Here is a 23,313-nt window from a genome sequence, read left to right as displayed (position 1 = left end):
TAACAGAGCAACTGGTGTTTCTGATCTGGCAAGAGGTGTGCGCAGTTTGGGGTGAGATCCCCTCAGAATCCCTGTAGTGCTATCGGCAGATTTCAGACGTATATAAGATTCAGTTGGTATGTTTTGCAAAGCACATACATTTATTTTAAGCACATGTTTGGGACTCATTTATTTCCACATTGTTCAGAACATACTGAGGTGCTTGACTAAAATGAAGCTTGCTGAGCAACAAGTGCCACAGAGCTGAGCTGTGGCCAGAGAGGGAAAGGTGTGCTTGTGTGAATGGTGTCCTACAGTCAGATGTTGAAGTAATGCATGTAAATGGAGTCTGAAGCCTTATGAGTCTTATCTCCTCAATGAAGCAATGAAGAACCTACAGCAGGAATGACTTGATGATGGTTGCAGCGCAGATACATGCAGTAACTACTTTATGAGCAAATTGTTTGGTAGCACTGAAATCAGACATGTTGACAAAGGCCTTCCTTTGATTTTAAAGTGATCATTCTTAATATAAAACTGCTCTGTTTTTCAGGGAAATCAAGAGGACTTTGTAGACAGGAGTGAATGCAGATTGCTTTCAGTGTGCTTAAATTATATGTAAAACAGTATGCTTTGTTCCTACCATTGTTATGAACAAATCTATTCAAAAACTTCCTTCTTGTATGATGGAGAGGATGAAAAAAAATGGAAAAGAGGAGAATGGGGCCGTGAATTAGAGAAAAGAATAGCTTTGTTTCTTTCAGACATTTTAATTATGTTGAAGGTGTTTTTCAAGCTTGAATAAGCTTTCAGGTGTTTCCTATAGCGCTAGGTTTGCAGAAGGAGTTTTAGACCACTAGTTGCTTTACTGAATAATTATAAGATACAAGATAATGACTAAAATGGATTAAAAACCTGACCTAAATTCATCTGCTGATTTGAACAACATAGTTCTTACATTCAGAGGTAACCTTGCATTCACACAGCTCTGAGTCTCTTCCTCTGCATGTCTTGCTAGAATGGATGCAGGAGGCCAAATTATTGGTACTGAATTTGACTAATTGATATATGATAAAAGGATTAGAAAAATGATTGTGGTTATTGGAGCAGGGAAATACAGCAAGATATGTAAGAGAGCTTATGGAAATCTTTCTGTTGTCATAGTTGAAGTTGATTTTTCAACCAGAGATGTTTGAATACCTGGAGTTTGTTTATTGAAACTGTGTCTTCAGAGAGTTGTCTGTTGTTACTACATATAGGGAGCACATTCCAAAGTAAAGCAGTGCTCCTGCTGTTGCCAATTCATGTAACTGAATCTTTGTTTTTAATTGAAGCTCTTGCTTCTAATAAGTCCTCTGGGAGGCCTAAACAAAAATTCTGTGGATCTCTTTAACGGCTGCAATTCAAGGCTGTCTTTGTCACGGTCAAGACTGTTACTTTGGATTCCTGCTTAATTATGAAGATAATGCAGCGTGGCAGGTCAGAGGCAATAATGGCATTGCTATTGCCAGGCTGCATGGACAGCTTATAAGCAGCTGAGGTGGCTTGAATATTTTAATTTAATTTATCAATTTGCTGATGCATTGTCTGCAGGAGTGATATTTGTAACCTAAATTTAAATGTATTCACACGATGATGACCCATAGACAAAATACATTGATAACAGTACAGTTTTCAAAAACACTACAACACATATCATACATTCTAAAGAGCTTCTGATCACCTGGGAGCTTAAGCGTTAAAGACAGCCAAGAATTTATATGCCTAAGAGCAGGTTTTCTAAGCAGACAGCTGCATTTTATTCTTAGGAGTGTGGCTTTTAATAAATCACTTGAACATTAAAAAAAAAAAAATACAGTATCTCTTGCATTAATTTTAGTGTTTAAACATAGAGTAATGAACTCATTTGAATGGGTTGACTTGAAAGTTTTGAATATCAAAGCCAAGAAATCCCCAGATAAGCATGTTGCAAGAACATTATTTCCCCACACATCTCTTGTAAAATGGGGAATCAGCTGAACGTGTCTTATATAAGCTAAGCAAAGGTGTTAGCTTACTGCTGAGCACGTTGGGGTATTTTGTGACACAGGTCTGGTAACTACCTTGTCAGCATCATCTCCGTTTGGTTGGTTCACTGAGCAGCAGATTGGCAGTAATACATTTTTCCTTACCGTTGACTCTGAAGTTGAGTCCCTCCAGGAAATCATTCATTTCTCTAATGCATTCTGAGCTGCCCTAGGTTTTCTGTGGCTTCTTTGTCTGCACATAGCAGTATCTTTGATTTATGCATTAGGTTACCAAGTCCAGCCCTAAATTGCAATGTAATTGTATCAGTTTTCTAGTTTTAGGAGGATGTTACAGGTTCAAGAAAGCAGCAGGATTTCTTTAAGGAGAAGGAAGTGTATTTGTTCTGTGAAGGTGGAGCTGCCCAGGTGATAAGAGCAGGACACTGATAGGTTCCCACTTGAGGAAGTCTCTCTTTCGGGGTTAAGGATGGCAAAGAGAGAGATGCTTTATTAAGACCATTGACTCTATTAGAGTGGCAGCTTTTTTAATTTGTTTGTTTGTTTTAATAACTGAATTGATATCTGCCTAGTTAATACAGCTTACCTTGAGGGAAAGGTTAGATGAATTTTGGATGAGATTTTAGTATGACGTTTGCTTTGTTAAGAAAATGAATGCTTGTAGATTTGCTATTCTGTGATTTGTGTTGTTGCTTTTTAATAAAGTCTGTAAGTTTGTAGAGCATCTTATTGTTGGTGCTAGCATGTATTCAGGTTAATTATGTGAGAAAGATACTTCTGTAATTCAGAACCCAGTGAGGGATTTTCAGATAACTTCCATTCATTTATTTTTTTTTTCAATAGGGACTGCATGGCTCATGAGAAAAGCAGGAAAGCAATAGATTGACTGATGCAGATGAAACACAAAGCAAGGTGAAAGAAGACGACAGGCCAGTAAGTTCTCAATTCTTTCTTTGACCATCTTGCAAACTTGACATGTGATTCTGGAGAGCTTTCTTGTGGGAAAGTTCCATTGAGTTCAAACAAGGTAAGACTTAAAGCTAGTATAGTGAAATACTCTATAGAGCTCTGCTTCTGGATTTCCTCTTTCCTGGGTCTGCAAAGCATAACTCCATCTTCTTAGTTGTGCTTTGAGCTATATAACTTAACTAAGGGATTAGGAGTTTAATGACTAACCTAACAAAGGGGGCCTGGGCTCATGGGAGGCTGCAGTACTAGCCATGCAAGGTTTCCAGTCTGAGTCAGGTGCCTATTATATTCCTTAAAGAGAACTTGGAATGAGTTCTGTGAGGCGTTGTGTTGGGTATAGAGCCACCTAAGGCAAAAGGGCTAAGAAATACTGGGAATACGTATAGGGCTTAAATGTTGTTTTTCTCTCTTCTTATCTCTACTAAAGGCACTTATGTTGTCTTTGTCTCATATACCTTACAGAAAATAATTCAGAATTCATTAGGGAAAATTAGAATGATTGTTCAAATTGATGCTTGTATTACTGGTGAAACTGAGCCTTAACTACAAGGCATATTTACATACATAATGTAAAGCCTCACCAACTGAAATACATGGTGCCGTTTCATCTAAGGGATACTTTTGTGAAAACCAAGCTTACCTTGCATGAAGCTGCATGTTTGCTTAGGTGCCATATGTATGTATATGCATGCAAGTTTCAGATTTAACCACTATGTGTGTCTGTGAGTAGAGTATAAATAACAGTTGAATTTTTGTCATTTACAATTAATGTCTGTATGGCCTTGAGCTCAGAAGTTCCCTGAGTACCAAACCCTCTGCTCAGGCCCACTATTCTAATGCACCTTAACTTGCTTCTCTGAATGCTTTTGTAGGGAAAGGCTCTTCTAAGATGAGCAGACTTGTCAATTTTCTTCATTTCTCCTTTATAACCTTTTGAATGATATTAAAGTTTCTTATTTTCCAAAATCCTGCAATTCTGGTTTTAATACCATAACATTTTGTCATCCCCACCAGATATGAAGTCACTACCTTGCTGTAATGCATATGGCTCCACTCTTATCCCCTTTATTTGGAACTTACCTTGAATCCTCATTTGGTTCTCTATGAACACAATGAGGGCTATTTCAGGGCCAGTGACAAGTAGGAAGAGCTCCATAATTGTCATTAACTGTATGAGTTTTTTGTCCTCTGCTTGGGTTTAAGACCTTCTGTATCAAACCACTAACTTCATATTTATGGAGTTTTCCTGATAGTTATGCGTGTCACAGGTGTTGGAGGGTCTGGTGCTTCAGACCTTCCAACAGTCCCTCCCAGACTTTCACTGCAGGCTGCAGAGGGACTCGTGCTTAGCCAAGGCTCTGTATTTTTGCCTTGGTTAATGAACGTGTCCTAACAATTGCAGTCCATCAGACGTATTTTGACTTAGCAAAATAATGTGTTTGATTTCCCTAAGCATTTCCTACCTGCTCAGAGCCTTTCCAAAGCTGCCAATTCATGCAGATATGCAGCCTGCATATCTTGTCTTGGCTTGGCAAGAACAGCAGTGACATCAGGTGATATAAGGGCCTTGAGGACAGAATGATGCTCAATTCCTTCCTCTCTTTTCCTCATTGTGTTTTGAATTTAATGTAGTGCTGGAGTCAGCACAGCCAGGGCAACTTAGTGAACATAAATAATCCATTTGCCACTAGATAGTTTACAGAAACAAAGAGCACAAAGATATAAACTGTGGGCCCAAATGATCTTGAAATGGATTAGGAGATCTAGTGCCCCAGAGCAGTGCCCTGTCCCTTGATGTCAATATTCCTGGCTCTTCCTCATCTTCCTTTATTCTGGATTAAAAATTAATACAAATTAACAGTGATAACATTACATTATCCATGTTTTGTCTTGTTAGTTCATGATAGTTGGAAACCCCAAGTGTTACCTAGTGGTTGGGTTTGTTTGTTTTTGGGTTCTTTTTGCTGATGATGTGACAAGATACCAGGAGACCATACCAGAGACCAACTATCGCTTTTATTTTGCAATGTGAAATGTTATACATGCAAAGAGGTAAGCAAGCAGCTTACTATATGCTGTGAGCTGCCACATTCAATTTAGTGAGATTAATCTCTGAAAGGAAAGCATGTGTGGAATTGGGTCACAGTGCTCCACATATTCAAAACTGTATAAAATACGAAGTGGTCAGTTTTCCTCCATAAGATCTCTATGAACTGAATAGGGTTTATTAATTGTAGTAGTGAACAAGTTAGCATCTACCTTTTAAGAACATGATAGTGGAATAGAATATTTAACTTCTGTTGTTTTCAGCTACCTGCATTTTGAATGCTCTACTTGGTTATACCTTCTTAGAATGTCCTGGTTTATATATTACAAAAGGTGCCCGCAACGTACTGGAATTGCCAATCTCAGACCCGGGGAGCAAGAAGGGAGTATGGGACTATATAGGAATTAAGTGTTATGTATGCAGATGTGTATATTGTAACGTTTGTAGTAGTTGAACCCTTTAAATTTTTGCAGCAAATGGAGCATCCTCTGTAGCTGCCCACAGAAGTGCCAATGCAGCAACAGCACAGGCTGTGTAGTGATGGGGAGTCCCAGCCTCAGGGTACTGCCTCACTACAGGGCTGTTCTGATTATGTATATAGATGCCAGATGTGAGTACAGATTTATTGTCTTAATGTGTTGTAGATGACTTCATTTGTGGTGTTTTGGTTTAGGCCTCACCTCTTCATGTATTAATTTCCTGAAAACTTCTGTCAGGACCCACATGAGCAGGAACAGGCAGGTGCTGATATGCTTGTAGTGCTTACTGCAGGAAAAGCCAGAGTGAAGTACTAAATCAGCTCAGTATAAATTGCTGTTGGAATTGTACAGATTTGGCATCTTTTTCTCAGTCTCTGAAGGAGCCTCAATCTCCTTTCCTTGTTTTCATACGTGTTCGTTCTTTCAAATGCAGCATACAGTGTCTGACTGTACAAGTTCTGCAGCCTAACCAAACCTGACTCTAGTCTCTCTTCAGCAAACTGGCTGGGTTCCAGATGTCTCTCATGGCTTTGCTATAGGCTTTCTGTGTTGTGGCAATTACAGCTTTGATTTTCTTCTTGAAACCAGATCTTGGTTTGGCATTCATCAGTGATGCTGCACTGAACTCAAAATACTTTTTTTCTTTTTTTTTTTTTCTTCACTGATCTCTGCCAGCAAAAGTTACAGCTCTCTCAAGTATTTCTGCACTGTTAAGGCTATTCCAGTATTATTATATTGAGATTATTCTTGCATGGATTTGAGAGCAGCATTTTGCACTAGGCCCAGAACATCATCTGCTAGCAACTGTTTGGATTACCCTGTGGTCCTCGTGCCAAAGCCCCTCTCAGGAGGGGAGGCAGTGCTGGGATAAGAACCCTGCATGCCAGCAGCTGCTCCTGAAATTATCTGTTTGAAATGCATGTTGATCTTTGAGCTTTGTATGATTTTTAAGATCCTGTATTTGAGAAGAACTGCCAGTAACTTTCATCTGGTTTTACCTTACCTTTTAGTGCCATGTGTTGACTTAAGTTTTGCTGACAGAAATGATAGCAAAGGACCTTGGTTTCCACTTGGTGTTCCTTGCACAGTCTAAAGGATCACACCAATCTCCCTCAGAATTCTAGTTAATGAAATGTCAGTCTGTACTGAAACTTCAGAAGGTTCCAAATGACTTTTTTCAGTTGTCCAAATGAGTAGTAATTTGTAAATTGAGGTGAGCCTGCAAGCTGTGATATTGTTAGGGATCGACCCAGTAAAGCCAGCACTTTTCTTTACTTGACAGGAGTAATGGTGACACCCAGTGGCCTGCTTAATAGAGGAGTTGCTGAATTTCTTTGCATTTATTTGAAATTGCCTCTAGATTTCTTATGCCACAGAGAAGGTCACAGGAGAAACACCTTCTCTGTGCATAGGAGGACTTCATCCATTTTTCATGTCTCTTACTAGACACTTCTGTAATTGGAACGTGTGTCTTCTGAGCACTTTAATTTGAAGATAAGGAGAGCATTCTCTGTTGCTGACTGCCAACAGAAAAATGTAGAAACTGAGACAAGGTTGGTTCAGTTTGACTTGGTGTAACGTGTGCTGCTGTATGTTTTCTTTCACACTGTTTTTCTGTAATGTCAAAACTGTGTCCACTGAATTGCATCACTATTGGATTACTATCAGTGATGTCAAACTGCACTACATAAACAACTGGGCGTTGAATTCAAGCTCATCTTTTTTAATTTTATTTGCATCACTAACTTGCCTAATGAGTGTAAATAACACAATTATTCTGTCACTATTGACAGTTCATTTTCCAGTAACTTCTGGATGCACGGTGCTGTACTTTTGCTGTGGTATCACATGAGGAAGAGGCATGTACTCCAGTTAGAAGGATTTTCATGAGGTTACCCACAGATGCTTTGTCATGTCACTCAGACTGAATACTGTGGTCTGCAGATTGCAAGTGCTTAAAGCTTTGTGTGAGTTGAGGAGCTGACAAAACTACGTTTTTTATCTCACGAGGAACTGGTCTGCTTTAGTCTGGCCCCTACAACTTCCATAGCAGTGATGTTATGGGATAGGGCATAGATAGCTGGTGGGTTCTGCAACAGTAAATGTGAAATCCCTCTGCTCAGCAAGAGTTCTTCCATTCACTCTGTATAGCACCAGTTCTTTTTGCTGTATTAGGAAGGGTTCTGCTTTGGATTTGCTTTGGCATTTGGGTTGATTTGGTTTTAAGAATAGTCAGAGCTGAATCCTATATGTTCAAGTATGTTAGCAAATGCTCCCTAAAATGCAAATCAAAAGTGCTGGCATCACTTGATCATTTTCTTCTATCTCACCTAAGCTTACAAATGATATCTCTTAGAACTTTGGGATTTGTTGGCTCACTGTGTGCTCTATTTATACTTGCTTTCAGCTACACTATTATCAATATTTTTAATGGTGACTCCTGAAAAATGGTGAAGAGAAAGGAAGAAGGAGAAAGTAATCTGATTTCAGAAACATTCTTGGAAATGCAGGTCTTGCATTTCAATCACAAAGTTATTTCATCATTTAAAGTTGTACTTTGCAGCAGTTCCTACCTGCTCTCTTAATCTCATGCTGCTGGAAGCTGTTATACTGATGTGATATTTGGCTTTAGATTTATAGAATGGGGACACCCTACAATAGCATAGTTTTGAGTTGAAGACACCCCTGAAATTTCTGCTTCTGTAAACTCTTCCATAAGGAGAACTCAGCCTAGAAGAATGTAGTTGCTTTACCTGCCTCCTGTGCTCTGTGTGCTCCAGAAATGAGTGAATGAGGTAAGAATTGCTGTCTGAGCTCCTCTATTGAGCTCAGGGAGTTTTTTTGAGAGGGGAATTTTCCTTCAGGGACCAGAGGTGGACCTGCTGATCCAAATTCGCATGCTGGCTTGGAAGGGCTTAGCAGATCTTTGGGTTTCCTGGTTTTTCTTATTCTTTGTTCAAAGGCCATGTATCCCCTAGGAAAAAATGTTGCACGCTTTTGTACCATCATTGAATTTCTATTAAATGAAAGGCCAGGGAGGGACTAAAGATCTGCTTCACTGTATAATGACTTTCGATATTGCTTAAGCTTTATAGTAAGCACAAACTGTGAAGACCCTCCAGTCTTGTCCTGCAATTCAGGCAATAATGGCATCATAGCCAAGCATGTGGAACAAAACCAATCTCCAGCATAACATATTGGAGTTCATCGAAGGAGCAGGAGTTAAGGAGTTTTCCCTGCAGGGTCATAGCGATTCAATATAACCTTGAATCACACAACATTTTATAAGAGAAACATTTTATTAAATTCATATATAACTGTTTATCTGTTTCCCTTTATGCCTTTTTTTTTCTGTGTATTGTACAATACTCTCTAGGGTATTTGCAGCTACAGAAGAAAAAGTGTTGAGTTTTTGTTCCATCTCTTCAGGGTTTTTGTTAATTTTACAGAACACCAGAGATAGCACTGCCATTGCACCTGGCTAAATATTTAAGAACAGAGAAGAATACGTGAAGAAAGAATTAATTTTTAGACAATTCCCAAGACATCTCTGTGAGAATTTCACTGTCTTCCTTTAGTGAACAGGGCTTCCCTTTTAACTGCCACTGTAAATATACTTCACAGTGCATGGCTGGTATAGAACAGGAATAACAGAGGCAGTGTGGTTATCGGAGAGCACTAGAAGTCAGAGCTGCAAAAATTTCAGGTATCTTTGCATTAAAATACTTACAACTGCATAGGAAGTGGATACAAATTTAGGCAGTAATCTTGTAAAGATTAGTGTGTGTTTTCTTGATTATTATTTTTTTTCCCACAGTATACTGTCCTAGTGAAGGCAATGGGAATGTTTTTAGAGCCTTTATTTATTTTACTATGGTAAGTTTGTGGGCCATAGATTACTCCATAGAAGTGGAGAAATGCTTGCCACAGGTTGTCCAACTAAGAGTCTAGTTTTGCAGCATTAGCCAGAAAAAAAATCAGTCTACAAAGACAGTGGAAAGAAATCCTATCAATTTGTACAAGTTAGCAGTAATGCTTATATAAACGAACAGCATTTCTGTGTATGAATTACTGTGACCTGTACAAGTTAATAGGATGCCAGATGAAGCCTTTTGTGAGTGCTTAATGCTACGTGATTTGAAAAGATAAGGAAAATGAAGTTGTGGCTGATAATATCAAATCAAAATATATATTTTCCCACATAGGCTAGTATTTTGTATGAGTGCTTATTTTCAGTGTGTTATCTGTTATGGGAATGAAAATAGGCTGTTATTATTTGGAAACACTGTGAACTCAATTACAAAATCAAACCTACTAAATTATTGAAGAGTTAGTTGTTGAACTTCAGAGAAATGTCTAATCTGATCATAAACTGCATTTTATTTTACATCACATTCTCCAGACTGTTAGATTATCACTTTCTTTTGTTTTCAAACCTTTCAAAGCTTTTATCAATAAAATGAAACAAGTCACAAGAACACATGCCCAAGTAAAAAATACTGTTATATAAATATTTTTGTCTCGTCTCAAGTCCACTTGGTTATTCATCTGAAAAGGTCACAATACCTAAGACCACAAGTTGTTTCTTACATTGTTCATGAATCATTTTTAGTCTACAACTACATTACATAATGCTATTTAGTTTACACACACGTGCGCACGCAGGATATTTGCACAACTAAACAAAAAGGGTTTTGAAAATGAGTCTGTCCAGTGCCAGTTTTGCCTCACAAGGAGTCAATGTCCTGTAATGATAGAGAAAGTCACTGCAAAAATGTCCATCAACTTCAAAGACAGTAATGTATATCAAGGTGGAGAGCCTTGCCAAACTGATACTACACAGGTGATATCAACCTGGTTTGGGTTTTTCTGTCTTTTTGTTTTTAAATAAAAAGGAAAAAAAAAAAAAAGCAGGGGTGCAGATGCTTATATATGTATAAGCATATAATAGCCTGATCAAGCCTACACAACTGGGGAGCACTGAAATGCTGTTAGCAAATTAGGTGCCAGCTTCACCAATATATTACTCCAGTTTTACAGCTGGTAATCTCCTGAGAGCAGCTAGAGTAGTGCAGTGGCAAATGAGCACCTCAGCCCATAAAAGCTTCTTGTCAATTGGTATGTTAAAAGCTTGCATTTACCACTCAAAGTAAACATACAGACCTGTGCAACAGCAGCATGTCCTTCAGTACGTGCATTTAATTTGGATTACAGACTGGAACAAGGCTATAGTCTGCCTATTCAGATAAGTAAGTGTTCATCTCAGTCAAAATCTTGCGGTCATGGTCCAGCCTCTCCCCACATTGGAACCTCCTGCTTCATTTGATGGATCTGCTTCTGTAGTTCATCTCTGTCAAGTTTCATTTTTGCCTCTAGAACTTGCCGTAGAGATCCAATGCTCTCATAGATAGCTGCAAACCCTAATTACAGATGAGAGATAAATTAGTTTGTAATCTAAAGCAGTAATAATATGGCATAGTTGATAACAGAATATTCTTCCTACCACAGTATTCAGTTTTCCACTAGGAAGAAGGCAAATGTTCTGAAGAAAAATAGGACTTTCATTATGCTGGCATACTAATGGCAAAATGCCCCTGATCACAGCAAACTGTGCCAATGTAGGTTTGGGGGAAGCAATTCTAAGCTGATGTCACCTCTTGCTGCTGTGAGTTTCACACTTAATGAAAATCCTCTTGAATGCCACAGATGCAGCCCAGTGTCTTTAAACTACTTTGTTACGAGCACAGACGTTCTGTACAATATTAAAGGTCAACATTACCACAATTTAGAATGAAGATCTTGTTTAATTATGGCCCTACCAGCATTAACTTCAGCTTTCATTTCTTTTATATCTTCATTAATCTCATTTTGCAGTTTGCCAATGCGAATATTTATCTTTTCTTCAGTCTGTTGTGTTTCATGCGCTTCCATGGTTATCTTCTGTATTTCTTCTATTTTGTTGATTTTCTCTGACATCTGGCTGAATTTCATCTCTATAGCTCTTTCACTCATTTCCTGGAGCCAGGGAAAATAATTTTAATGATTTAGCATGTGTATTAAATGAGTGGCCTTCCCCAGATATGCACCTTTTATTAGGTGGAATTTAAAGGTGCAGGTGCAACGAATTAAAATTTATTTCAGTAAGTTTTTTAAAATGACTTGATAGAAGGGTAAAATAGTGATGTACTCAAAGTAATCAGATGTATGTCAAGACCCTCAGTCTGTGGTGAATGTTACACTAGACATCAGTGAAAAGAGAGAGTTCTGCAAATGTTAGTAAGGTCTAAGAGTCTCACTCAAATAACATCCCTATAACTCATAATGCTTTTGAACACTTCCTGAGAAGTATTACTAGGACACTGGGATGAAACTTACTGTGTTCTCCTTAAAAGTCAATGAGAGTTGGTCAAGTTTTTGCACAAGCTCTTTTTCAATCCTCTCGTGTTCCTGTTCCAACCAGCTGCGTGCAGACAAAATCTGGCTGCTGAGCTCTTCAATAGCATTTTTTAATCTGAGAACATAATGCAATTTAGGAAATGGTAAGAGCAGAAGTTTCGGTCATTCTGCAGTGATTTTTTTTATGATAAGAAAAGATTTAATGACTGCTACTAAATTGGATAAGGTAACACTGTTTTGAAAATTAAAGAAGGAAACCACAACAAAATAGCAGTTATTTATATGAAACATCACAACAGGTTCGTTGAGGTTCGTTAGACGCAGATTCTTTGTAGCACTGAAAATGGAATGCAGTCATCTTCATAGATCTCAAATCTGAGCAAAGATCTGACGACCACTTATGTAACTGGCAGTGTCAGTTCATACAGCCCCACTTGCACTGCCTCATCTGCCTCACATTTACGCCATCCGTTCGGGCACACTTATTTTCCACTGAACATTTGCAATCTAGATCTGCTCTCCCATCTGGTTTGCAAATAGCCATAATGCTGTAGCTGATGGGATGTCAAGAGGGTGGCAATCGGCAGGCAGGAGGAAAGGTTGAATGAGGCACAAGGACAGGAGCTAGTATCTGAGTTGAACATAGCTCTAGATAGAGCCTGGCAGTAACAGTGACTTTACTAATTTGAGTATTTGAGTTCTCTTTGGAGTCACTTAAAAGCAAGAGCACTTGGTGAGCTCAGCGCTGAGCTTCCTTGCTGTCAGAGCACAGCTTTGGACTGCGGCGCTCAGTGCTTTGCACGGTCAGAAAAGTTACTGGGACACTTTTGCAAAAATTTAGAGCTGGTTTTTAATACAATCCCACTTGAATTCTTAGGTAGGGACCCAACGGGGTTTTCAGAAGTGTCCAGCCACGTGAAGGGTGTAATTTCCACTGGAAAGGAGGGGGCACCGGTCAGATCAGCGTGCTTTTGTAAAACAGCTGAGCACACGCACGTGTGCAGACAGGTAAATGCGGCTGCAGAGCTGCTCCTTAGCGGAAGGCCGCACAGCCCAGACTCGGAAAAGCGGGGCCCTCGCTTCCACCCCCCCCCGGCCCTGCCGCCCTCCTCCCCCGCCCCCCGCGGCCGCCCCGCGCCTCGGCCCCGCTCCGCTCGCTCACTTGGTGTCCAGCAGGTGGAGCTGCTGCGCGCTCTCCTTGTAGGCCAGCTTCAGCTTGGCTTCCTGCTGCGCCACCGCCTGCTCCACGCGGCTCAGCAGGTGCGATACCTGGAACGCAGCGCGCCGTCAGCCGCCGCCCCACCCAGCGTGACTCCCAGCGGCAGGGGAGAGTCGAAAGGCCCGCTTTGCTGGCACTTCCGACGTGATTCAGCTTGCAGGGTTTGTGATGAAAAATGTATTGTCTCACAAGATAGAAATAGGAGTGCTGGGAGGACTGCTAACAAAGTATTTCCCACAAAAGCAGCCGTGGCAGATTTACAAAGATGCTGTTCAGTTCTACACGATTCGTGACAATACGTTGCTAGCACACTGGTGTGCCTGTATACTATACTGGGCCTTCCCACAGCATGCAAAAGGCAGCAATTTAAGGAATTTTCCAGTCAGACCAATGCATTAGCATAGCTGTGTAGCAGTACTTAATCTAAGGACTATGTGCATATGTAAAGCATAGAATCACTAAGGTTGGACAGGATCTCCAATATCACCCAACCCAACCCAATCATCCACCCAGCACCAGTATTTCCCCACTAAATCATGACCCTTTTTACCTCATTGCCCGCCCAGGACCCTCCTCCATCTTTGAATCTGTGACCTCGTAGGCAGGAAAATAATTCACAGGAACAATATCTGTTTGAGTTAGACCATGGCTCGACTGTACCTGTATTTCTGTCTCTTTGATTTTCGATTCTAAGATCAACTTAGAGGTGTGCTGGTCTTTAGTTAGGCTCTGAAGTCTTTCGTATGTGATTTTGTGCTCTGCAGACAGCCTGGCTAGCCCGGCATCACACCTGTTTGAATAAATAAATACCAAAACAATAGTTGAATAGCCCACGTTTTAAAATCACCTGTTTTACATTAGGCATTTCTATGAAAGTACTGGCTGTCCAGCAAAACACTGTCTTATGGGGCTGTAAAAATGCTGATGTATCTCGCCCTATCCAGCAAGCTGCTCCCAGATGGGAATAGATCCCAAACTCTTCATCACACTCCTGCTGTACTATGGTTCTTTTGGTATTGACGTGGAAATTGTGTCATTGTCAGAGTTGGGGAAACTGCATTGGAACTTCAAAGATGCAGGATTTCAATACCTCATTACTTCTCTTATTGTCCAGCAGATATCTGCTGTGGTGTGCATGGTTTGCCCTACATAGAGGCCTAAATAATTGTGAAGATCATTTTTTCATTATTTTAGCTGTGTTCCGCTAAGCCTTACATTCTTATTTTTGTTTGCCAAATAAAAAAGATGTGATAAGTACACAATATGGAGAGTAAACAATGTGAGGAAAAGTTATGGTTTAACTAGCACAGCCTGTATTTAGGTAAGGCTGCCATTTAAAGCAATTTTGTCTCACTAAAGACTACAAAATGCAGTACTGGCACATAATAATTACTGTTTCCTTTCTTCACATTGGAACATTTCTCAGTGCTGTAACATTTTCACAACAAATGTGCTATGGAATATGTCCATTTCTTACTGCATTTCAAAAATACTTTTGTCAGGGGGATTTCATCTACAGTAATACAGTAAGGACATAAACTGCGATGTAAAATAGAAGTACTATAATTTCAGGAGTGAGACTCCTGCAGAGTATGAGTCATGTATATTTATAACCACCAAAGTTACTAAAATTGATCTATGAAACTGGTGGAGAACAGATAGTGGTTACAGTATAAGGGAGGGGGAGAGGGGGAAGGCAGTAAATGGGACAAACTACGGCTGGTTAAATCATTACACAAAGCCATGGCATGTTTTCACTGAAGTTACATTTCAGTTGGAAAGCTTTCACTTCAAAATGCGTTTTCAACACTTCAGTTGTAGTTGTGTTACTGTAATTATGGTGGTACACCTTCAATATCAAACTAACAAATGAAGTAAAATATCACAAATTATAAAACCTGTGGAAAATAATTTATAGTTTGGCAGTTCAGCATAGTAAGACCAATTAGTAGTATCTGTAAGAAGAGTAGCTTAGGTTTATACAGTAAATTCCAGGTCTTACAATCTGGCAGCTTCTTTAGAAAGGCAAGAAAAGCCAAACTCTCCACTTTGTTGCTAACTGAAAAAAACAGAGGGATGAAATAATTTATCTATTCCCCAGAAGCCTGCAATCTCTGGGCAGGAACAGCAGAGCTATAGACTCTGCATAGCTGGCCCTGGCAGGTCAGATCCACCCTCCCTGTGAGCTTTGTACAACTGCAGCTGGCAGAGTGCAGCAGGTTTTTTACTCACAAAGATCTTAAACGTGGTGCATCCCAGATGCATCAGGCTCATTTTCTCATGTAGGAAAATCTGCCTACATGTTATAAGTCCAGGGTATCTGAAATGAATCACATCTAGAAAAGTGTATGTAAAAATTGACTACATATGCAGAGGAGGCCCAGTGTGAACATGCATAACTGCCATCTCTCTGGTATCTGGTATCAGGCAGCCTCTGGAGACACCAACTTCTGTACTGACCGAACTGCTGTATTCATACTTTGCAGACAAATGGTCTTAGTAGACAGACATTATGTAAAGATGTGATAAGGCAGTGCTCTCAGGTTTAATGATCTTTTATCACTAGAAATAGGCATGGCAAAGCTGTTTAATATAAAACTTGCAATGCCAAGGACAGAAGGCAAGAGTAATGGAATTATCGGCATATACATAATTTTCTGCTCAGTGTGTCACTACTTTTAATTAATAGAGGCAATTTCTGTCTTAATAGTAACTCTGATTCTTAGGAAAACGGACAGCATCGTTCACACTGAACCCTGTAAGGATGCTGTACAAAATCATCAGTAAAAGATACTTAAAGAGAAGTGGTCCAGAGACATGAGCTGCAGTGTGGGCCTCGTCTTCTCCTGCTAGAGATACAAGTTGGTTCTCTGATGCAGGTGAGCTCAGCTGTGGGGTCTGTCCCAGTCACACTCCTCCAGAGCCGTGGGCAGTGGAGTGCTGGAGCTGCGCCTAACTGCACACACAAGTAGGAATCCCTGTTCTCATAGCTTAAAGCTGCAACTCTCAAGAATAGAGAATTGCTCACTGATATTGACATGTTACAGAACAGCTGGTGTTAGGAAATAAATAGTACTCTTTCATACTGAAGTTGAATAGAATTTTAGTATACACGTAATCACTGGAATTGAAACTTAGCCAGAATCCTGAGACTGACACTAAAATTCTTACAGGATCCGAAGGCTCAGATGTAGGTGATTTACCATCACTCAGCATATACAGACTGAGTCATGGCAACTGTCCACGTGTGTACTTCTATGCTTGTATACTTGCAGCTGTTGGAGTGGGTTATCAGAGACTACTGGAGTGCTGCAGTACCTCTCCAATGAAGAAATGGGAGCTGGGCCTGTTCTGGAGAAGAGAAGGCTCTGGGGAGACCTCACTGCAGCCTTCCAGTACTTAAAGGAAACTTATAAGGAGGGGGACTGACAGTAAGCACAGTCTGATAGTGATAGGACAAGGAGGGATCATTTTAAAAAAAAAAGAGGGGAGTTTGAGATTAGATATTAGGAATAAATTTTTCACTCACAGACTGTTGATGCACTGCATGCTACAGGCTGCTCAGAGGAGTGTGGGTGCCCCGTCCCTGGAGGGCCCAAGGCCAGGTCAGATGGGATCCTGGGCAGCTAAGCTGGTGGGTGGCAGCCAGCCAACCCACAGCAGGGGTTTGGAACTGGATGGGCTTTAAGGTCTGCTGTAAACCAAACTGTTCTATGATGCTAGCCTAGAGCAAGTGTGACTTACTTGGAGTTAAATTAGCCTACTTTCACTATAGCCTGAGTTGAACTTAGCACCTTGCCTATGGTCAAGAAGAGGAGTTAGCTGATGTGCAGTAAGTTGGAAACCCACAGTAACTGGATCACATATCTAAGGTTTCACTCTTCCAATTAATCTGAAAGCTAGCAAGACTAAATGCTGAAGTAAAATTACATTAAGTGAGCTTGGCTTATTTTACATAACAGATTTTGGGTAGAATAATCAGAAATTATCACAGGGAAATTTTATATCGCATATCTGTATAGCACAACAAACTCTAATCTTGATTATGATTTCCAGAAATACCATAGTCATTAATCATAGGAATACTAATGAATGAAGTAGAGTACGTTTGTAAATGAAGGCAAATAACCTTCTCTCACGGACTACCGCTTTAAATTGATGTGTGGTAAAGACTTATTTTCTTCTCCACATAAGGAAAATACAGAGCATAATACTGAATAGGAGCTAACAGTTAGAGACAATAAACTAATCATCTTATGGTAATGAATACAAATGAATCCACATTCATTGCCCAGTCTGATATAAGGGAAATTGATGTAGTCTCTTAAAACAGTCAGATAAATTGTAACCCAGGCAGAATGACAGGGAGTTGCCCAAAGTAAATAAAGGAAGAACTCTTGGCAAAGACTGTGCTAGTTGACCGCTGCTCTCAATACCAAATGCTCAGCCATGCAGGGCCATGGTGAAGCTCATGCTGGCACGTTTATTTATGTGAATTCTTTACTGAAACCAAGGGCACTATATTTTGTTTCATAAGCTAATCAGTAAGTGCATTGCTCCATATAAAGGTCTGTCTTAGGTCACTTTATATTAAAAAAAAAAAAAAGGGGGCCGGGGGAAAAAGGAGGATGTGTCATGCCCATCCGCATGTGTCACGAGGATGTTCAGAGAGCTGGAGCACTCCTCCTATGAAGAAAGGCTGAGAAAGGAAGTTTTCCAGCCTAGAGAAGAGAAAGCTCCAGGCAGATCTCATAGCAGCCTTCCAGTACCTAAAGAAGCTTATGGGAGAGCTGGGGAGTATAGTGGTAGGATAAGGGATAATAGCTTTAAACTTAGAATAGAATAGATGTAAATGAAAAATGCAGAAGAAATTCTTCCCAATGAGGGTGGTGAGATGCTGGCACTGCTGCCCGGAGAAGCTGTGGGTGCCCCATTCCTGGAGGTGCTCAAGCCAGGCTGGATGGGCCCTGGGCAGCTGTACTGGAGGTGTCCCTGCCCATGTCAGGGGTTGGAGCTAGGTGATATTTAAGGTCCTTTCCAATCCAAACCATTCTATGATGATACTGTGAAATTTCCCATTGAGTTACGTATGTATTTATATCAATTCTCATTTGACAAAAAATGCTTATCTAGTTCATTCCTGTTTAGTAAAGGGTAACTTCAGTGAAGCATAACTTAAAAAAAAAAAAAAAAAAGGCACATAATGATTGTGTTAAGCTGCTCCTGAGTATTCTTTATAAAACGGCTCAGAAGTTACTGTGGGAGCTTAAAAACAATTGAACAATTCGAAGGAAAACTTAAATTCAAGGAAAATCCCTCCCTGATTATTTGTGTAGGCTGCTATCACTAAATCAGTTGAAGTACAGGAAAAAAAGAGAAGTCATCTGTACATTATAGATAATAGGTCAAACTCAGGACAAGTATAATTCCAGTGAAGTTGTTAGCCAAGATATTCTAGGAGAGACTAGGTCCTTTTTCTATAGCTGTGCTAAGCCATCTTTTATGTTACACTTTACAGACACTGAGGCAAATGTACTTTGTGCCATCACCAACACATTTACAATTCAGCCTGAAGTCTGTGTAATTGCACAGCTGCAAGCTGGAGTTTGAAGCAGCCCTCAAACCTCTATTATTTTATAGCTGTCTGTTCTTTACACGTCAGGTGGCCTATGTAGGTTTTAATATGGTTAACCAGTAATTTCACACACATATTTCTACTTCTAAAATGTCTGCCAAAATGTGCAACTATTATGTTCTTTACAAGCGCAGATTGTTCCATGCCTCCTTTACAGTAATTTTGCTAATTAGTCTCAAAGACAAACTACAAAGACTGTCTAACCACAGTACTTTTAAAAATTGAACAAAATCCAAATTTATATGGAATTTGAGGTCACTTGTTAAAAATTAATCTCAAGAATTATGGGACATATTGTTAAGTTTAATATGATGAGAGATGCAAAGGATTACTGTTAATTTTCTTGAAAACACAAAGCAAAATTATCCTGGGAATTTTGCCAAAGTAGAATTCAGCCCATTAGCATTGACATTCGTAATTCAAGATTAAAGCAACATTAGTTAGTCCCAAAAATATACGTTCGTAATGACATTTACCTTGCCACTCTTCCACGAAGATCCCCTAAACCAGAAAGCTGCCGCATTTCCAGGCTCTTTAGGGTAGAATTTGTTCCATAGCTGAGATTGTCTCTGACACGTATCTGTTCTTGCAGCATCTACAAAGTATTCACATGCAAATACAAATCCAGTATGCTACATTTAATGTACCTTTTAAATGTCACTCATAATTTTTCAGTATTTCAGTAAGATCAGGTATCATTTTATTGTGACTTTAATAGAGGCTGGTACGTACTGATACAGGTACCTCCATGTTACTTAACATTTCTTATTCTGAAAATCCACACCATAACCTATTAAATACAACTTTTCAGTGGAATGAAGATATTAACATTTACCCATCAGTTTTTCCCACCACACCCATGTTGCTCATCAAGCAGAGGCCGTGATTAGTCAGAAAAATGAGCAGCTGGGTTGGGCTGCTTGGTGTTGTCAGTGAGTCAAAGTGAAAGAAAGTTTAATACAGACCTAAGGCATTTCCTAGTGTTTATACAGCACAGTCTTTGGACTGGAGTTGAGCTGGGTATTAGTACCACGTTAATTCGTTTTGCCAAGGTTTTCCAGTGTTGCTTTTCAAAGCAAGCTCATTAGTACCACAAAGATTTCTGTGTTTACATGCTAATATCCTGTATTATTTTCATAGCCACTGGAGGAATTGCATAATTTGCAAACAGTTTTTACAGTTATAAAAACAATTTATAAGCTTACGGGATCTTTAGACCTTGCCTGAACTTTCTCATCCTGTGGTAAACTGTTATTAAATCAGAAGGACTAAGTAGCTGAAACAGTATTAGTCCAGTGAAAAATTCCTCGCATACCTCAATGTCCCGGTTGAGCTGCCTCACGATGGCGGTTATGTTCCGGATGTGTTCTTCTAGGAGCTGCCTTGCTAACCGATCGCCCCCCCCTTTGTTCTGCATTCTGTGCAGAGTGGAAACAATGTCCTCCTTGATGCGAAAAGCGTGTTCCACAAGCGCTGCCGTGGTTTTCTCATGGCTGAGGATTCTGTCCTCCAGCTGATCCACCAGGCTCGCAGATGCCAGCGGGACCGCTGTCAGCGCCTGGCTGTGCAGCGGGATGTTTCGAACCCGTCTGGTGGAGAAGAATGTTCAGATATGATTTGGGTCTGACACAAATCTCCATAGCATCTTTCTGCTGAGACAGTACGAGATTATCTTAGTGGCAGCACTGGGGAGAAACACCAAAGCACTTACAAAGGCCGGCTGCTAGAGATGAATGGATGTTGTTTGCTGCTGCCTCTGTCCGTACAAAGGCAGGTCAGGCTCTTTTTCCTACAGTTTAAAGAAGCTTTACAGAGACATAGGATCTTAAGAAGAGGACATTAGCATTACAAAGAGTTACAGTTCTGAACTATAATTTGATTAAGAACCCAAACCCAAGACCCTCTTACTGAGTTTCAGAAGTAATGCTTTTTGTCTCTACAGTTTTCATCTTTATTCAGGCTTAATCAAAGCAGAAACTGTGGAAGGGAGATACAGCAAACCAGAACACGATTAAAAAGAAGGAGCTTGCGTCCATGCCTTTTTGCAGTCAATACATCTGCCCTGTAATAGCATACAGAAGCTTGTCCTCACATGAACGGGACAGGAGGATACACAGGTGAAGAAACTGAGGAGAGACCAAAACTATGACAAGCTTTGCAACCACAGAAGTCACATTCATTTTTATCCTTTAAAGAAAGCTGACATTTAGGTCTACGTTTTTCAGAAAAGCTCTGCACTACATAGCTTCCATGAAATCAACGGGAGCTCATGGATACTTGAAGTGGAAAAAAAAAATAGACTGTGGATGCATGCAATCTTTCCCTGTTCTGTAAAGAGAACACTTTCAGAAGCCTAAGGTAGAAGATAAAAGTTCAACACCACTTTGAAAGAGATTTTTGTTCTCATAACTCTGCTATTCACTGTGTATAGTCCACATTGATTCTGCTAGTGAACCAGACTGACAATTTACTTTCACCCTAATAACATTGATAGAGATATAAGAGGACAGTCAGCTCTGACTCTGAGCTTTCACATTTTCTCTATAGTTAGAAGACTTTGGTTTAAGCATAGCATTTTTGGACTTCTATTCAGTTAGAGTTTAAAGAATTTCATTCAGGAAAGTTTAAGTAAAAGCTGAATAAGGAATTGTGATCTGGGTATGATTTGAAGGAGTCTACAGTATTTCAGCTTGTTTGCATATGAAATTCCAAAGATCCAAGCTACAGCATTACCATAAACAAACAATTAAGAGAGGAAGAGAGGCACATAATACTCCACAATACAAAGGTTTTATTTTTCACATTCCAGTTGTACCTTTCAGAATGGGCGAGAGTTGGGAAGATTGGGCTTCGTTGGGCCATTTTCTGGTCAATAATTTATGTCTGTTGAAAAAGTACACATTGAATTATTTAATGGCTTATATTTGGCACGGAGATGATTTAATGCTCCTGCTGAAGTGAACCTCCAAGTAAAGTTTAAGATTACACTGACAGGTCCGATCTCGGAGTTTAAATTGCTTATAGAATAAATGCATATAAAAATATAAAGAAACAGAATAATGGAAAGTAAAACCTACTGAAAAGCTTCTATAGTGAAAGTGATACTCTTGCAAAAGGAATGGTTGACAGCTTTAAAACTGAAATCTGCTCAACCCACAGAACTGGTTTGGCAGGACAGAGACAAACTTCTTGTCCTAGATCTGTCTGCTGGTCCCAGACATCATCGATCAACAAATACAAAGGTGAGGAATGAGGGATTATAGTAAAGCTTAGGAATGCATTGGCTAGACAATGACATGAAAATTCTTCATGACAGCAAGTTACTGTGGGTAAGGTGTTTTTCAGGAAACCTCAGTAAAATGTTAGAGATCAGTGTAGATTGGGAAAACTGAACCTTTTATTCATTTATTTTTTCAAATCTAAATGTCCACACTTTATATAGTAAATTCTTACATAGTCAGACTATAAATTCTGTTTAAATTTTTTAGATGTAGCCAGCCAGATTGTGGCAGACTTTGCAGCAAAGCAGCTCTGTTAATAGCTTCAAAAAGATATTCCAGATATCTCACTGTGAGACCAGACTGGAGCTTTGCTCCATTGTCAGAAATTTAAACAAAAAGCTTATAGACAAAATCAAATCCAACTATTCCACCCCATACAAAGCAAATACATATTTTAAACTGTGAAGATGGCATGATTGAGCAAGGCTGTCCTATTGGAGGTCTGAGCCTAAATTCTTATTGAAAACTAAAGGCTTGCATGCAGAAAGAATTTTGCAGTTGCTAATGCAATATGTTGCACAAACAGAGAGGACAGAATGGGTTTATTGAAACAAAATCATACAATTTTAATTGTAGAAAAGTAATAGAACTATTCTCCAAGATCTCAAAATGCCAAGCATGTTTGTGCTTCAGGAACTTATAAAAGCACTGCCTAAAAAGAGAGCAAACATTGCCACAGTATGCATGTTCTATTTATAGCACAGTGCTTCAGAAACTACAAATTAGAAGAAGAAAAAAAACACAGTTTGAATAGAGGCTGAGTTGCTGAGCAGCAGTAACACAACTGTAATTCAGAAGGTCTGATTTCAGTTCCTTGCTCGCTCTGTGATCATCATGCCTTTGGATCAGTTATTTCCATGCCCAGTGACTCAGTTTCCCTTTATGGAAAACAGATTATAGCACCTACCTCTTCATTTAGGTTCTTGCATGCCTGTAAGTAGAAAGCCCTGTACAAGAGCTGGGTATCATGGTGCTGGCGTCTGCATTCAGGATTGCACTGCCCTGCCCCAGGCCTGCAGTCTGTTCCTGCACACGGTGCTCCCCAGGTGTTCAAGCAGTGCCTCTGTCCATGGGGAGCACCTGGCTGTCCCACGAGGTCACACAGCAGCCTGAGGAGCCCGAGCTGCTAGCTCTGAGCTCTGGGCTCCTCGTGCTCTGGGCCACAGCACAACTCAGTGATCTTGATGCAGGATTTGAACACAAAGCTATGAACGTGGCAATATCCCACTGATTTAGGTAGAGCTATGCATATCACAGCAGCAAGGCACCAGATACTACCTAAAA

The 23,313-nt window shown here is 39.9% G+C and overlaps 1 protein-coding gene across 1 annotated transcript; it reads right to left on the bottom strand.

Moving 5' to 3' along the window:
* Positions 1 to 10,778: 10,778 nt before the first annotated feature.
* On the bottom strand, positions 10,779 to 21,610 carry FAM81A (family with sequence similarity 81 member A; the record flags this gene model as incomplete). Its single annotated transcript, XM_079540901.1, has 8 exons — positions 10,779 to 10,918; positions 11,318 to 11,513; positions 11,874 to 12,009; positions 13,057 to 13,163; positions 13,774 to 13,903; positions 19,225 to 19,343; positions 20,064 to 20,337; positions 21,564 to 21,610. The coding sequence occupies 8 exons, from the start codon at positions 21,608 to 21,610 to the stop codon at positions 10,779 to 10,781; spliced, it is 1,149 nt and encodes a 382-aa protein (XP_079397027.1).
* Between the last annotated feature and the right edge of the window lie 1,703 nt (positions 21,611 to 23,313).

This window comes from Tetrao urogallus, assembly GCF_951394365.1.
Source record: "Tetrao urogallus genome assembly, chromosome: 11".
NCBI lineage: Eukaryota > Metazoa > Chordata > Aves > Galliformes > Phasianidae > Tetrao > Tetrao urogallus.
Note: the sequence above shows the minus strand (reverse complement) of the source record. Positions and strands in the feature narration are given on the sequence as shown.